Here is a 17,500-nt window from a genome sequence, read left to right on the forward strand (position 1 = left end):
TTATTTTTTTATTAATATTTGTATTGATTTTTTTATCATCATCACCAATAATGCTAAATGAGAAAAACTTATAATCCACATTAACTAGTGTTATTTTTGCACCAGCCTCAACTAGAAAAATTTGTCTTTCAACATCAATTAAAAGGTAAAAAAAAAAATCAAATCATATCCCTGTCAGCCAAAATAAATAGTCAAACTCATAACTTCCACTAAAACTAACTAAAAATCATTAATACGAATGTTTTTAAATTATTAACAATTTCTTTACATTTAAATAAATTTTTAATGATAATTGAAATATTGTATCCTAATAAAAAAGATAAAATTCAACAAATGTGATTTGTATTTGTATCGTTGAAACAAAATATTTAAAACAACAAAACAATTTAAAATAAGATCAATTCAAAATGTAGTATTGGTAATATCTAGAAGATGGTGAAATTCCAATGTAGATGTGTTTATCTCTAAGGTGATCCACAATATTTTTCCATCAAGAACTAAGTACTAACTTGGCAATATGCTAAAAATATAAAGGTTGATGAGATGAATACACTTTCTATATCCATTTTCAAAGTAAGATAAAATACATACAACGAACACCACTACTAATTTCTTAAATTAAATCCCTTACCTATATATATACGTCATGCAAGAAGTAAAAACACTGCCACCACCAACAAAGTTATGCACAGTTTAAAGGCAGCTTCACCTTATTCACAATGTTACATGCATAACAACAATCAAACATGCACACTTGCATTTCAGACTAAAACTACAAACCTTATACTCTACAAAACAAGTTAAGAAAGCTGCATGTTGAACTTAGACACCCACGAATGCCCTACACTGTGAATCCCAGTGTTCCTTTATTTGCTTAATCCTCTCCACCCTCTCAGTCTCAAGCCTCTGCTCCCAGTATTCCTGACAGCTGTAAAATGTTTGAAATTAGTGATGTTTGTTTAAGGATTTAGCACAAACAAGATCAAAACATGTTCTAATAATGGTTTTAAGCCCCCAAATAATGGGATATGTAGGATTTACCTTCTGCCTAACAGAATATTCAGTTCTTCCAAGTGCACAGCACCTTCATATACAGCGTTCTGTGATAAACAGTAGAAGAACTAAGTATAAGTAGTCAATTAGTTTAAGTGGTTATGATCCAGAAAAAGAATAGACATAAAATGATTTTGGTAGCAAATTCTTAACAGCCATATAGTTGTTCAGCACTAAGGTAACTTGTGTTTAGTTTAGCCTATCGGAAGATCTGAACATTAGTCCATAAACTATGTTGTTCAAGGTTAACATCAAATGAAGCTTTAGAGCTTGATCCTGATTTCACCATGAGTTATTCACATGATTTATATACATCTTTTGAGTGAAGTTATGGAATCAATTAAAATGAAAAATTTCCCTTGTTTTACACTCTTGTAACAGTAATCAATTAGTTGTAGGAGCTTACCTTGCGGCATAGAGGACATTTCTTTTTAGAATCTGCAGACTTAAGTCCGTCAACAATAGATACTGAAGCAGCCGAGCATGCACAAATATAGCAGAATATGTGGCCGCAAGTCAGAGAAACTGGATCAAACACTGTGTCCTGTAACAGGAGCCAGGATGAACATTGTCAGTGGATAAGTGAAGAACAGTCTAGGAAAGTGTAAGATAAATGAAACCATAAACAAATAAAATAGTTGAAGAATAAGCATTCAGTGTTTTGGAAGCAACAGAATTTGACTTCAATTTAAAATTCCAAATCATTATTTAACTTTACCAGACCTTTCTTGCACAGGTACAACAGTAATATTCAAATACATTAAATTTGAAGCAAACTCATCCAATATTGAGAAACTTACCAAGCATATAGAACAAGTCAAGTCAACATCCAATTTGATAGAATCAAAGAGCTCACAAGTAAGGGACGGTTTCTCATCCTTAAATGTGAGAGAACATCCATCGAACAAAGCATGTGCCTTCATTGACTTTACCTTAGTTTCCCTTAAATTGATGTGGAAGGCCATGAGCTCACAAAGCCAGGGACTCTGAAGAATCTCCTTGTGCATACTCTGGACCTGCGACTTGAATAATTGCCCTTGCTTGGAATAATGAATCTGCGGTGACAGTAGTAGAAGAAAGAACACACAACAAACACTCATAAATTTTCATCAACATGACCTAAACTAACCATTACACCAACTCTACCAAACAAAACGGATATTTAAAAACTCAAATTACATTACTTATTTTTGAGACTTCTATTCAATCAGAACCAGAGTTTTTCCATGATGATCTGCATGATTTTAGCGCAGACCTTTAGTTCCCTTGTTTTACTAAATCCCCAATTCTGATAGGAACAGAACTAATCCAATTCCAAAACCCCAAAAGCACCTAATAAACTACATCTAAGTTTGGGGAAGCAGAAAATATAATAAGCATACCTTATCATATTTCTTGAGTATTTTCCTAATTGCAATAGCATTTATGAGTGCGTAAGTGACAAGATCTTTGCCTTCTTGAATCAGAGCAGAATGGTTTCCTTGCAATCTGCCTTTGATCCAGAAAAAGTACTTTCTGAAGCCAGAAGCAAGATGCAGCTCCAATAATTTCTGCGCACGCTGATTAAAACACCCCACTACATCTGACATTTCATTGAGAAGGGAAGGGAAGAAGGTTCCATCGCACACTGAATACTTATATCAAGTTAGCCACATCATAGACAGAACAAGATGAATACTTCAAACAATCAAAGTTAAAATAAAACATCTCTCTTAATAACAATAACAGAAGGTTCCCTTTGGAATGAATTGGTTAATAGAGTAGAAAAACAGATAAAAAGGCCTTTTTTTTTCTCCCTCTATCTCCGGTTGATTGCACTCTGTAAGGGGGTAAAAATCGAAACTTGGAAACATAAGGAAATAGGAAAAAAGATTGATAACCTGGGCATTGGTCTGGGCAGGTTTTGGCGGCAAGGGGTGCATTAAGGGGCTTCTGGGATGGAGAGTTTTTTCTGCACCTCTTCAAGATTTTCTTGAGCTTCTTGAATCCTACGCCTGGAAGCTTCTTCTCCTGGCCTTGCATGTATTCCTGGTATTTTTTGCAGAACTTCATGTTTTTCAGTGAAGAACAAACGACAGCACAAAGTGAAGGGGGGGTTTGAGAAAGAATGTGACTAGGTTTAAGGTTTATGAAGAATTAGAATCGAAATTTGGCTTGTCTTTGTGGCGTCTCTCTCCTCATTATATCCGAACACTTCCCTCTCTCGCAGTTTGACGTGTGAGAATTAATCTGAGAAAACACACCTGCTGACTCTCTCAGGGTGAAAAAGTCAAATATCAGATTACGCTCTCCCCATTAATGCGTCATTATCATAAACCAAGCCTTAAAACGAGAGATTTAGGAACTCTACAATATAAATATATTTTAAAATGGTTGGTTATTCTGCCAAAATCAAAACACGATAATGATGATGTTCAAACATGGCATGAACGGGGAAGTGATCGATACGAATCTTGAGAAATCTTGCAACAAAGTGTAACCTTTTCTACAAAGAAAGACTCTCCAACACCACTTTTACGTGATGAGCAAAAGAAAAAGGAAAAAAGGTGACCTACGTTACACTTTTGGTGTGCAACAGCGAACACGGTTTACGTTTCGTCTACGACACAATGTGGTCCCCTGCAAAACCCTTCTAATCTTCTTCTGCTATAGTTGTCAACTTTGCCTTCAACAGAAGATGTATGAACTCGTGTTTGTTAACACATAGAATGCTAGATTTTATGCACCGTTAATATTTCATATATATTTTCAATTTGTATTTTTAAAATTATTTAATTTTTATCTATAATCTATAACAATATATAAAGAGAATTTTTATTTTTGTGTTTACATTTTAAAATACCAATTTTACTCTTTAAATATAAATTTATTAAAGTTTTAAAAATTGACTATTACTTTTACAAATTTTTTATAAAATCGATGATCTCTCTTTTTCTATTCTTCTTTATTTATCAATAGTTATTATTTCACCTTTTCTGATATATGTCACTTTATTTTTAATAAATATAATTGTAATTTATATATTAACTTAATAACATTATAATATTATTACCTACTAATAATATCACACACATTTAAAAAATACATACACACACGATAACATATCTGTTTATGCTAGTAATGGATTAATGTAATAACATTAAAAATAAAAAAAATAATTGATTATCTTTAATATTAACTAGTGTAAACACAGGCGCTATCGCGCCTGTGTGTACGCATTTTTTGAATTATATTAATAATTGATGATATTGTAATGTTATTAATTTAATAAACAAAATAAAAGTATATTTATAAAAAATAAAATAAAATGTACGGAGAAAATAAGAGAAAAATAACTGTTGATGAATAGTAAGAGAAAAAAAGAAAAAGGAGATAAGTAAATAATTTTATAAAAACTTGTAAAAGTAACCGTTAATTTTTAAAAATTTAATAAATAATTAAATTATAAAGGGTAAAGTTGGAATTATGAAATGTGGACACAAAAGAGGGAATCCCCTTTATATATAGTTATAGATAAAAGGGATTCATTCTTCTGTTTACAAAAAAAAAAAAAAATTAGTTTTACTTTTGTAGTGATTACTTCTTTAAATTTAAATAATTACTTATTATAACATATATGACTTTTAATAAATAATAAATATGCATGTATAAACATTTAAAATATTTTTTATTATCATTGATTTAGGTTAATGCTTACTTGATTTTCCATTGTTTGTAACCAACCAATAATTTAGATATGTTTGAGACTTCTTGCAACTTTACTTTATAAGGATTACAAAAATCATTAACAGATAAACATAATAATAATAATAATAATAATAATAATAATAATAATAATAATAATAGTAATTCTTATACACACATTATAAATATTATTTGACTTTGAAAATATTGTTTATATGTGTTATTATTAGTACTTTTAATACGCTATTAATTATTGCATACTAGTTTACATATGTTATTTTTTTCCTTAACTGAATTGAGAAAGACAATTTACATGCTCAAGAAATATAATATATATATATATATATATATATATATATATATATAATAAAGATATACAATTAATAATAATAATAATAAATTATAAAAATGAAATTGACTACTACACATTTAATAGATCTGTAACAATTATCAATAACAATTATTTGCCAATAAGTACATCAATGTTGTGTCACAATTTAATTTTCATTAACATAATCAATGTAATTATTTATTTCTCATAAAGTTTATTTATTTTTTGTAAGGGGTAATAATATGTAGTTTATCTTTCTATTTACTTATAAAAATTGAATTTTAAGTTTTTTTCTCGGAGACTATCCTTTATAAGACTAGATATATTAGTTGGAATATTTTTATTTTAAATAAAATAATTGTTACATGAATTTCAAAAATATTTTTTAATGTTAGCCAATGATTAAATTTTGATTGGTATATTAATCCGCTTTATCCCATACTGTCTAATTTGCCAAAGATAAATCGGAATAAGCTAATTTTCTAATTGGTCTACTTTTATTTAAATTAAAATAAAAAACAATTTAAAATATTATCTTTTGTATTATATTATATTATTTTAAGAATACAAATATACAATAGTTAAAATTATTAATACATATATTTTTTTTAGTAAATTTTTAACTATTTTTATTATAGAAAGTTATAATTTTATTCTTTCTTTGTTTTCTTGTAAGGTAACATTGTTAGGTAACATTGTAAGGTAACAAGAGATTAATTACAAATATATATTTTGATAAATATGTAGCTATTTTATTATAAATTAGTTATAATTTTATTTTTTATTATTTTCTTACAAATTAGTAAAGATTTAATTACAAATATTTTTTCTTGTTAATTTTTTTAATAAATTAGAAAATTTATTATAGTAATAAATTAAGTTTTAATTACTGATTATGATAAAATAATTTAAAATATAATTGTAATAATTATTATAATATATTCAATGATAAATATGAATTAATTAAAAATTATAAAATATTTGTATAATTAAATATATTTAAAATTATTTTTATAATTAAATATACCAACTTGATCTCTTTATTTTAATAAACAAAACTAAACAATAAGAAACGGAATATTTTGACACCTTAATTAAATAGTAAGAGGGGAAAAAACGACAAGTTACAATTTTATAGAATTTTTATTCTCTTTATATATATACTGCGTGTTCGTATTTTTTTAATTTTTATAAAAAATTTAGTTAAGATGAATAAGAAATATATAATTAAAATTTTTAAATAGTTGTTAATGTAAAATTTAAAAAGATAATATATGTAAAAAAAGAAGTTTTATAAATAATAGTTAAAAATATGAGAGGTTTTTAAAATAACGGTTAAAAATAAACTATTTATAAAATAATTAATGATAAAATTGAAATATTGAAATTGGATAAAATAGTGGTATCTCTTTATATATTATTGTAATAATTTTTACTTATGTACTAGACATTATTGGTTGACATATTTTCATTTAAAAAAGTCTATAATCTACAATCGTAAAAATTAAACACACAATTTTTTGGCTCTCTAGAATGATACTGTTCAGATTTTCTTCTGTTTATACGACTGGGTATAATTCTTAATATTATTTTTTAAACGAATAAAGCTTCAGAATCTGTATTGTTGTACAAATTTCAAAAATTTATTTTATTTTGCTTAAGGTCGAGAAATTTATTTTGTTATCTTATTAAATTTGGGATTTAAAATTGTTAGTTTCAATCTTCTAACTATTTTTTCATTTTTAAAAACTTCTATTCATTAGTTATTTAAAAGAAAATGAAAAATACAGATTAAAAATAAGTCTTCTGCAATTACTGTTTGAATATCTCATTTGGTGTTTGTATATTTATCGAAAGAATTTTCACCTTCATACTTCTTGAACTCTTAACCATTAAATTTGCCTCCATCTATTTACGATAACTTCTATGTAGTCAACCTTTGTTTTTTACAATGTGTTTATGGTATTAAAAGGGTCTTTCATTTTACCTTATTTAAAAAAAATGAAAACGATACTCCTAAACAATCAATATAATTTATTTCCTTAACCCATAGTAATAAAAAGTAGAGAGAATTTGTCTAAAGTAATTTAAATATAAAAGAAAATACAAAGTGTACATAGAAGCCAAATTTAAATATACAATTTGAAATTTATAATTTGTTGGCACTCAAATTTACTTATGTTTTTCCATACACAGCACACAGAAAAAAATGGACAATGTTTTCGATTGAACACATGTAGATCTCTAATCTATTGATTATGATGATGATGATGATGATACCATACTAGGTATCTTTTAATATTGTATACAAAAATATTCCTTGGTCTTCCATTACATGAGATCAAATCATTCTTATTATGACTTTTTTTTTTTCGCATATTTTTATGTTATTTTAAATCGATGGCTGTGGTTTTCAGAAGCCAAAATGGACAATAAATCATTGTCTTTTTGACGATTTGAGGACAGTAAGTGGAATGATCACTAATAAATGTTCACCACTGATCCATTATATCCCATAGGAAAACAGTACTTTCAAAACCTTATAAAAATTAATTAATTACTTCATAATTATATAATGATATAGTAATTAATTGATGTTTTACCACATAAATAGAATTATCACTTGATTTGATTGTACATTTTAATAAACTTTTCTATATATAATCATTTTATACGAAAACAACTTATAAAAGTTTCATTATTAAAAATGATATATCGATATCACTTAAATCAGATTCTTAAGAGGATAACATAGATTTTAATTGTTATCAAGTTTAAATTTAAGTTTGTAAATTAACCTCTAAACCCAAAAGTTAGGGAATAATACTAAACATAAAAAATGTGACACAAACATAGGAAATGTGGAAAAAAAACATACGAAATGCGATTCAAGGAGGATAAATATAAGTAATCATAACCATTGATATAGATTTAGAATATGAGTTTCAAAATTATTTTTCCTCCCTTGTAACTTGAAATTATCGGCTATAATTTGATATTAGGTGACTATACATAAACATTTCCTCCATTATACAAACACTTTGAGTTTTATAATAATTAGAAAAAATGTTGAGAATTTTCTTTTTATGAGAGTGATTAATCTTTTATGAAATCGTATATTGGTTCTTAAAAATGAAGTAATAATTCACTATTATGATACTTAGTATCATGTCATTACTTTCATCTCTTAAGTCTTTTACTCATTTTTTATTTATCTTTTACGACCAAAATTCCTAACTAATGTGAGATTTTTGGATTGGAAATGAAAATTATTTATATGTTAATTTTTTTTGTATATAACTAGTTTTTGAAGGGTAAAGAATGAATAAACATTGCATGAATTTATATGAAGAATTCAAAACCTTTTATTCGCCATTTATTCATGAAATAATAATTCAACAACGGAGATAATATAGTTTAGTTGAATGAGTTTATTTGGTAGATTAAAAAAAGTAGAGTGCACATAGATTATTTTTGATTGGGTTATATAATGTATCTTTCAAATTGTTATCAGTAATTCCAACTGCAACAACCCACTTTTGGAAAGTGACAATCATTTTTTTTTTAGTCAAATACAAGCCATAGATTTCGTAGAATGTGTGTTCAAGCCGTCCTTAAAATTAATTAATTGCCTCTCTCATTTCTTTGTGCATGCTTCAATAAGACAGCTAAATTAGAAGGCCATAAAATATGGGCCTCTACTTCAATCCGGTCCAATTGATGGTCTTGTGTGGCCCACTACATCATAATGATCTTAAATCAATCCAAACCATTTTAAGAAAGGTTAGTAACGTATTGTTTTTAACGCCTGGTTTTTGAAAATAAAGACATATTAGTCACTTCTATTTTAATGATTCTGTTTTAATTTTATAGATTTCTCAATAAATTTCAACCAGTAAAAAGTGTCAAGAATTACGTTATACATAAACTTCTCAATTATTTTAAGCTGCAAAACTTTTTTTCTCTCTATTGTATTAGTTTAATCTTGAAGTGTTTCTCACTAGAGTCGGTCTAATAATAAAATATTTGGATAATTGACATGAAATTATAGGTTAATTTTTTTTTCATCATTAAACATGAAAAATAAAGCTTGAACAACTACTTTTTTTCGTGTCATTTTTCCAAAATTCACTTGACAGGGGAAAAGAAGAAGAAGAAGCATACCATAGCTGTTGATATTTTAGTCGAACCTTTCTTTTATAAAGTGAACAAGAAACAATGATATTCACCTAACAAGAACATAGATTTTTCTCTCGTATTAAAACAAATTGAATTTACATTGTTGAGAAAAATAAAATAATAGTTCACATACAAAGAATGGCATATCTTAACCTAACGAATATTCATTCACCTTACGGTATGTGTTCATTGGTTGATCTCTCTGGAACCTGAAATTCCAGAATCTTTTATCTTTTTTCATTTATAATGAAAAGATTTGACACATACCTAATCCGTTAAGAAAGACATGTACCTAACGTAGGTCCATATGAAAAAAAAAAAAAAAAAACATGTTCTTCTTTTTTCTGAAAAAAAAAAGGTTGATAAGTAAAATTTAGATTTGTTATTAGTGTCCTCGGAAAATGGATGCTTGTTGGTTGGCAGGAATGGTGGGGAGGAAAATAGAAGAAAAGTTACGTGGTTGGTTTAGGTTAAAAGCGGTGGAGTGCGTAGTGAAGTGTAGAACGATGTAGAATAGAACAGAATCCCGAATAGTACGATGCTGTTCTCTTTTGGCCCACGAACTCGATTCAAATGCACGCTTCTTTCGAATGTGAATAAATTCATACATATACCAGCGCAGTGCCACATGCTTTATTGCAAACTGCAACTGCAATTCCATGGCGACCACTGAGTCGGAGAAGCAGGTGATTGTGATCGGAATCGACGACAGTGATTTCAGCACCTACGCTCTCCAGTGGACTCTCGATCACTTGCTATCGCCAACCCTTAATCATAACTTCAAGCTTCTTCTTGTTTATGCCAAGCCTACTGTTTCCGCTTCGGTTGGTTTTGTTGGCCCTGGTACCACATCAATTCCAATGATGTTCCTGTTCCTGTTCCTGTTCCGTTCAGATATAGTAACCATTGTATAACTTTTAACTACATCGTAATGTTTTGCAGGAGCCTCTGAGGTTTTGCCTATTGTCGAAGCGGATTTGAAAAGAATAGCTGCCAAAGTCATCGACAATGCCAAAGATCTATGCCACAAGAAATCCGTATGAGAAACGTTTCTATGCTATCACTTTCTATTTCCAAACTTTGCTTATTTTTCAGCCTTTGCACGTATTTGTATATATGCATGCATATTGTTTGACATATTGTACCAAAGTTTAACCCGTTTATGTTTGCTGGTGTACGTGTTCTTGGACTGCATCTCATGGTTGTTTAGTTTAATTTAATGAGTCATTAGTTTTAGAACTATATATAATACAAATACATCTTTCCATCTCTGTAAGATACTCGGTATATATTTTTTATTTTTGTTCTTTCATCACATCAGATATTTTATAATTTTCTTTTCTATCTTTCTCTCTAAGTGCAGATGAACATGAAACATTTTCTTTAGCTTTATTTTATAGATTCCATGCGAGTTTAGTCTTCTTGTCGGATAATAAAGAGGTAATGGAATGTAATAAATAAAAAGCAACTGAAAATTGCCTAATAGTGCAGTGAAGATTTGCCTTTATAAATTTCCATTTTGAGGGAAAAGAAAGAGAAAATTACAGATAAGACAGAATGATGCTGTATAATTTGACTTCATTTTTTTGTTTTTTTGTTCAAGAACATGAAAATCGTATATATTATGTGGTTGGGTATACTGTTGCGATTGTTATCTGATGGCTAATTCAAACAGGTAAATGACGTATCAGTGGACGTGATGGAAGGTGATCCTAGGATTGTTCTTTGTGATGCTGTGGAGAAGCACCATGCTTCAATGCTGGTTGTGGGTAGTCATGGTTATGGGGCTCTAAAAAGGTACATTTTGATCCCAGATATTATTCCTTTGCATGACAATTTTTCATTTTTTTTTCTGAAATGTGTGAATAAGTGTAAGATATAATACAATGAGAGTATACCAAATGGTGTTCGTTCTCAAATGAACCAACATCATCACAAACTAAAACTTGCGAAGAAAATGAGTGATGTATTTCTTACCAAATAGCAGACTTTAAATCCATGGAAAGCATTGGCTCCATCTCTGCCTTTGTTTTTTTCCTGCAGAAGCCAGCTTGTAAAATTTGTCTTTTGTATTTGCTTTTTCACACATGAGTAGTGGAGAAAGTCACATGTGTTCACACTTCAAAATATCTTAACTCTTATCGGTTTTAACTTTGCAGGGCCGTTTTGGGCAGTGTAAGTGACTATTGTGCTCATCATGCACACTGCACTGTCATGATCGTGAAGAAGCCAAAGCACAAACACTGATCTCTTTGTCTGCACAACAATCAAACATCAATTACCAAAAGGGAAAATAAATGTTCTCAATATGTCATAAAATTTTTTGCTTCATGAACAGCAGACTTTTGAACTTTTAGGTTCATTTTAGTTTTTAATTTTCATAGTTAGAACCGACAAATAATGTACGTAACACTATGTTTTGTCTCTTACCAGCCACTTATATGGTGCTCGATCCTCTTCAAAAGCAGTTTGTTCATATAAATGTTACTGTTGTGTGTATAGATATATAGCTCTGTGATTCATCACATCAACTAGACTTATTTTTCTGGTATATGGTTTTTGAACAGGGTAATTAGATAATTGTCAATATATGCTGGTTGTGGATAAACATAGAAGATTTGTTGTGTTTTTATTATTAATTAGCAAGATAAAAGTTATACAATCGAAAGAATAAACGATTAAGGGTAGAAGAGAAAAGGGAAACGTGTGTAGTTTTGTTGTTATTAACACACCAAATTAAGGATATTCAACTTTCCTATAACATAGCTCTTGAACATAGTTAGTTTTGAAGGATAAGGTTCTGAAATATATTGCTATGAGCTTCATTGTTATTAATGGTGATTTTTGTGTTAGAATATACAGTTTTGGAGATTTATATAGATAATATTTGAAGGGTGTGTGAGTCCAAAACATTTGCTATCTTCATCTCGAAATAATTTGAACTCTTGATCATGTTGTCAGCATCAAACATAAGGTGACAAAATATAAATATATCTTCTCCATCTTATGGTTAGATTTTATACAAAGTGTAGTACAATAATACAGTCAACTGTTCAGAGATTTATCAAAATAAATATCGAGAAGCAATTGTTATTCTCTGACGAAAATCTGTTTATGTTTAAAATATAAACACATAATTCAATCTCTCTTCTCGTGTCCTTTTCTTTAATATTAAACGAACATTCCAAGTCAAATAGTAGGAGCTAACAATACTTTATTGATCACATGTAATTGTCGAGTATAAATTTACAAGGAAATTTGCAGGGGAACTAATTTATAAACTAATTAATAAGAATCATTTTAAAAGCAAGGTGTTGTAAAAATTGCATAACCATTTAAGGCAACAATTTCCAGAATCATTTTAAAAAATAAAAATCTAATTCTATGAAAAAAAAAGTTTAATGCACACACCCTCGTACACTTGACATCTTAAAGTTTCATTTTAAAAGCCTAAACAGCAAAGAAATTTAAGTAATAACTTAAAAAGAAGAAAAAAAATGATAACTTTCTCTCCACAAATTTACCGATTTTTCGTCCTAGAGAGTGTGACGTGGCTTAATGAAATCCTTGTAAAAATCATAGATTAAGAAATAAAATAACTTCGAAGAATAATAGCACCGTTAGGGGATTTGCGATTGTCCTTTGCACACATGTTCAAGTAAAAATATGTGTGAGACAATTCAATGCATGTATCATACTTATCACAACAATGAAAGCTTATTTATAGTTATTTTCTTTCTGTAGTTGTGAACGTTTAATCCTTGATAAATTGTAAATACATAATTTTAGTATTTTCTAGCAAAAGTGCATACATTTTCACATCGACAAATTCAGTAATAAATTTTAAATATTCTGTAAGTATTTAACATGTTTGTGAAATTTAAAAATAAATAAATTTACATATCTTTTACTGATTAAAGACCAAAGTTAGTAATATAAAGTATAAAGACTTCACCTTATTTGACTAAACACATAATTTAAAATGCATTGTCTTTTTATTAATTATAATGGCAAAAGATTAGAAAATCCATACGGAAAAAAAAAATCATGATTGAAGATAACAATGTGAACCGATAATGCAAATGAATGAAGACACTTTTAAGTTAATATATCCATCCATCACATACAAACTAGTAGTAGTAGCAAAATTATCTGATTACACGCTTTCATTGATTTTTGCAGAATCAAGTGAAATCCCAAATATCTGTTACACTGAAAGAAGATTGAAAACACCCATTTTAATTTTTAAGGAATACATTTTTTATTAATTAAAATTTATTACAACTAAATCATAACTAAAAGTTTGTTAATCAGTTTTAATATTTTGATTCATTTTAATCATAAGTAGTCTAAAATAAGTTTAATTGGGTTAGTGTACCCATAGATAGGAGTAGACCACTTATAGCAATATTAGGGAAGAGTGAAGATAGGATCAGTTATTTGCCATGAAAATTCTAAACCAAATCAAATCCAAACTTTCCGTGATACTCTCCTCAAACCCATGAAAACGTAATTAACCAATAACTGATATAATAAGCTTTAAATCACAGAATGAAATTGTAAGCTCGTGATGTAATAATTATTAACAAATTCCAAATGATGTAGTAATTTTCCTCTGCAATCCACGTATCACGAAGAAGAAGCTTTAGCGATGATAAAAAGAAAAAAAAAAATCGAGAAGGGGAAGAATAATTGGTGATGGAAACTTCAGAAGCAAAGATTTGCAATCTGACATGTAACGCTTAAAATAATGGAATGTGGTGATCTGAACGAAGGTGAATGAGTGGTGTGTTTATAGCAGAAACTCCGAAATGAAAATCACAGATAGAAAGATACATTGGTGAAAATAAAAATAAAAATGCAGTACAGAAGAAATGCAGAGTCTAAACGAGATTTGAAACAGAGAATTGTGGTGAGAATGAATGAATCAAGTGTACATGGGAACATCGGTCCAAGCACCGGAGACGTGTCCATTCTCGCAAACGTAGGCTCTCACCACAGGCTCTCCGTCGTCGTGAAAGCCGAAGACACGGCGGAGGCAGAAGGCGGAGTGGAGATCCCAGGTGAATTTGCAGGCGCAGAAGGCGCAGGGCAGATCCAGCTTCCTCTTGTTGCCGTCGTGAATGGTTCTCCAAACCCTAGTGCGTTTGAAGTTCTTGAAAACGCCTCTGAAGAGGCGGTACTTCCTCTTCTCCTCCTTGTGCACGCAACCAGGCCAGTCGCAAACGTACAGGATATCGTCGCGGAACTGCCTCCCGAGCAGCTTGCTCCCCTGCTCCCGGCTCAGGCTCCAGCTCCCCGACGCCAGGTGCGACCGCCACGCGCGCGACACCTTCCGCTTCTTGCACGGGCCATTCGAAACCACGCCCGCGCTCACCGGCTCCTCCAGCCGCGGCGCCTCCGACTCCGTCGCCACGTAGAGCGTGTCGTAGTATAGGTCATCAAAAAGCGACCAACACGAGGAAGAGCAGGAAGAGGTATTCGAATCGGAGACCGTCTGTAGAGATTGAGGTTGCGATGGCGGCGGCGGCGGCGGAGGATTGGAGGGAGAAGAGTGGTTGATAAGGTCAGGGCCGAGGTCCCGTTCGAGTCCGAAATCGGAGGTATCGAAGAGGAGGCCGGCGTGGCGGAGGCCGGGGCAGCAGAAGGCGAGTTTGTGGAGGGAGAGCGGCGGGTGGTCGGAGGCGGAGAGGAGGTCGGAGGGGATGGAGCGGGAGCATTTGGACTTCCAACAGAAATCGGCTATGAGGGAAGAGAATTTGGTGCAGACACAGGCCAAGCGAGCCCAGTGGCGAGGATCGTCTTCGAGATTGTAGAAGATGTTCAAAACGATGTCGTCGGTTAGTTCCGAGAACACGTTTTTCTCTTCCTTACTAACCATCTTCTTCTCTCTCAAACTTCTCTTTTTTTTTTTTTTTTAGTTTGGCTTTTGTCACCGTTCCTTCATTCCATTATTAAATTATGCGGACACAAAGCATTTCACACCACACGAATGAGGACCACACAAAAAAAAGGGCATTCAAAATATTATTTTTTTCGGTGCTTTTCTCCTTGCTTTCTTCTTAAGTATAAAAGTATCTATCGATTCACATAGATTAACTAAGTCAAATATTAGTAAGAAAGGTAGAAGATTACTTCACTCCTCCTTTTTTATATCATCCACTGGGATTTACTTCTATAATATTAAGTAATTCAGTTTTTTTCTTTTTTTGTCATTGGGTGAAAATAGATAAACTTTAACTCGAATTTTAATTACAAAACAATACAAAAAAAATTGAGGTAACCTGTCTAAATTTTTATTTATTTTTTGTCTTAAATACATTTTTTGTCATTTTCGTAGTGTTTATTGCGGATGGTCCCATCTTGACAAAATGATTTAAATGGTCATCATAAAATGATTCTTATTTTCTTAATTATTTTATTTAGTCCTTTTTCTGTGACGTCATTTAAGTCAGTAACGGAGCACTGTAAGCACTGTATAGGTGATACTGTTTGTATTACGATACATTGGGGTGTTACATGTACTACAGGTTCCCTTGCTGATTTAAAAGGCGTTACAGAAAATAAACAAATAATATACGAATCGCGAAGATAAGAATTATTTTAAACATTCGGTAGAAATGATGATATTTTAAACATTATGTCAGAATAAGACCATCCGTAATATACACTACAAAAATGATAGCGAAAAAGGTATTTAAGTTTTTTTTTTCTTTTTCATGTCCGTTTTAATATTTTAATTATATTTTCAATTATTTTTAACATTTATCTTTTTGTGATAAACTATACATATATTCGTACATGCATAAACCTGTTATCTGTATGTTCTACGATCAACATCAGAATAATATTTTAGTACTGATTAATCAAATACTTTCATTATATTACTTAGCTTTAAAAAAAATCTAAAAATGAGAATATGATTATTGGTTCTCTTTTTCACTTTAAAAAATGTTATTTTTAAATTATTTTTTACGTCATGCAGGTGATAATTGCCAAACAAGGCAAACGTAATTAATTGAGAACACAAAAAGTAATTTTTAATTAATTAAAATTTAAAACATTTAATAAATTATATTAAATATTAAATTAATATATTGATTAGTTTTTGATATATTCATATCAAGTAAAGGACATATTATAGAAAAACTTGTGGTGATTACATGCTATTAAATTATTAAAAAAATAACTTTCTTATCTTTTCTATTCTGTGTATTCACTTGTTTAAGTGAACTACTTAATCCAATTTCGTTGATATTACATGTCAGATAAAATTAAATGTTCTGCACAAAAATTTTACTTTTATTAAAATTGCCAATTACTTTTATAAATTTTACAATTAACTTAAATGTTAATGTTTAAAATTTTTCTTTGTTAATATTTTCCTTTATAACATAAAATGTTTTAAAAAAATTAGTTTATTGATGTAAGTGGCCGAGGCAAATTCACCTTTAGGTATTCTAATGGAAGACTTATCGTTTAATTTTTAAAAAAATTAACATTTACAAGCCACTCCATTAAAAATGACTTAGTAAATATTAAATAAAAAGTAAATTAAATAGTTTAAATTACTTTTCTTTAACCTTTGTCACTTTCATCGTATGTATGAGTATTCTTTAAAGAAATAAAATAAAATATACTAAGGCAAGTTACATTAATCAACTAGGACGAAATGTTTTTAAGAAAGAAAAAAAAAATGAGTTTAACTCTTATAAAATCGAAGTTAGCTTGCATACAAGTTGAAAAGAAATAAAATATAGATGTAAACTTTTTTACAAATTAATTCATACATAAAATAGTTTTAACTTTAAAAGGAGATGACTTTAATTTAGTTTTTTTTTTCTCTAAAAATAGAAAATTCGTATAAGACAGATGATTAACTACTATTTCATACCTTTAAAAGTAAAACTTTACGCATAGATAAGTAAGTTTATTACTCAATGGTAAATATTAGTTGCACTAATACATGAAAATTTTGAAGAGAAAATAAAAATGGTTCAAATGGAATTACACATACTATAAGTATGGAGAAAGGTTCATTAACGATTTGTTAGGAAAGTAATAAAGACAGAAAAAAAAAGGAGAAATAAAAAATAAAATTGCTTTTAAGATAATTATTTTATTAATAATATTATTTATTATAATAGTGGAATAAATAAGGAAATATTCATAATTAATTATGAAATTAATTTTTACTTCGATTAAAAAAAACAAAACATGATCCTTTGCACCGTTACACTAACACTATGAATG

General features: G+C 29.5%; 2 protein-coding genes and 1 pseudogene across 3 annotated transcripts; 1 reads left to right on the top strand and 2 right to left on the bottom strand.

The window, feature by feature from the left end:
• Positions 1-539: 539 nt before the first annotated feature.
• Positions 540-3,557, bottom strand: LOC114162338 (E3 ubiquitin-protein ligase NLA-like). Of its 2 annotated transcripts, none has more exons than XM_028046203.2 (6): positions 2,934-3,557; positions 2,436-2,680; positions 1,986-2,108; positions 1,460-1,597; positions 1,042-1,100; positions 540-928 (listed from the first exon to the last, which is right to left on the bottom strand). In XM_028046203.2, the coding sequence occupies exons 1-6, from the start codon at positions 3,103-3,105 to the stop codon at positions 823-825; spliced, it is 843 nt and encodes a 280-aa protein (XP_027902004.1). In that variant the 5' UTR covers positions 3,106-3,557; the 3' UTR covers positions 540-822. The 2 variants fall into 2 exon arrangements, with proteins under 2 accessions (XP_027902004.1, XP_027901996.1); XM_028046195.2 differs by having other exon boundaries at positions 1,854-2,108; positions 2,934-3,554.
• A 6,200-nt stretch (positions 3,558-9,757) lies between these two features.
• On the top strand, positions 9,758-11,748 carry LOC114175917 (Adenine nucleotide alpha hydrolases-like superfamily protein). Its single transcript, XM_028060766.2, has 4 exons — positions 9,758-10,090; positions 10,190-10,284; positions 10,923-11,044; positions 11,407-11,748. The coding sequence occupies exons 1-4, from the start codon at positions 9,907-9,909 to the stop codon at positions 11,492-11,494; spliced, it is 489 nt and encodes a 162-aa protein (XP_027916567.1). The 5' UTR covers positions 9,758-9,906; the 3' UTR covers positions 11,495-11,748.
• A 2,265-nt stretch (positions 11,749-14,013) lies between these two features.
• LOC114175775 (phytochrome A-associated F-box protein pseudogene) lies at positions 14,014-15,184 on the bottom strand (annotated as a pseudogene).
• Between the last annotated feature and the right edge of the window lie 2,316 nt (positions 15,185-17,500).

This window comes from Vigna unguiculata, chromosome 1 (genome assembly GCF_037176805.1).
Source record: "Vigna unguiculata cultivar grain cowpea cultivar isolate G323 ecotype 2 chromosome 1, ASM3717680v1, whole genome shotgun sequence".
Taxonomy (NCBI): domain Eukaryota; kingdom Viridiplantae; phylum Streptophyta; class Magnoliopsida; order Fabales; family Fabaceae; genus Vigna; species Vigna unguiculata.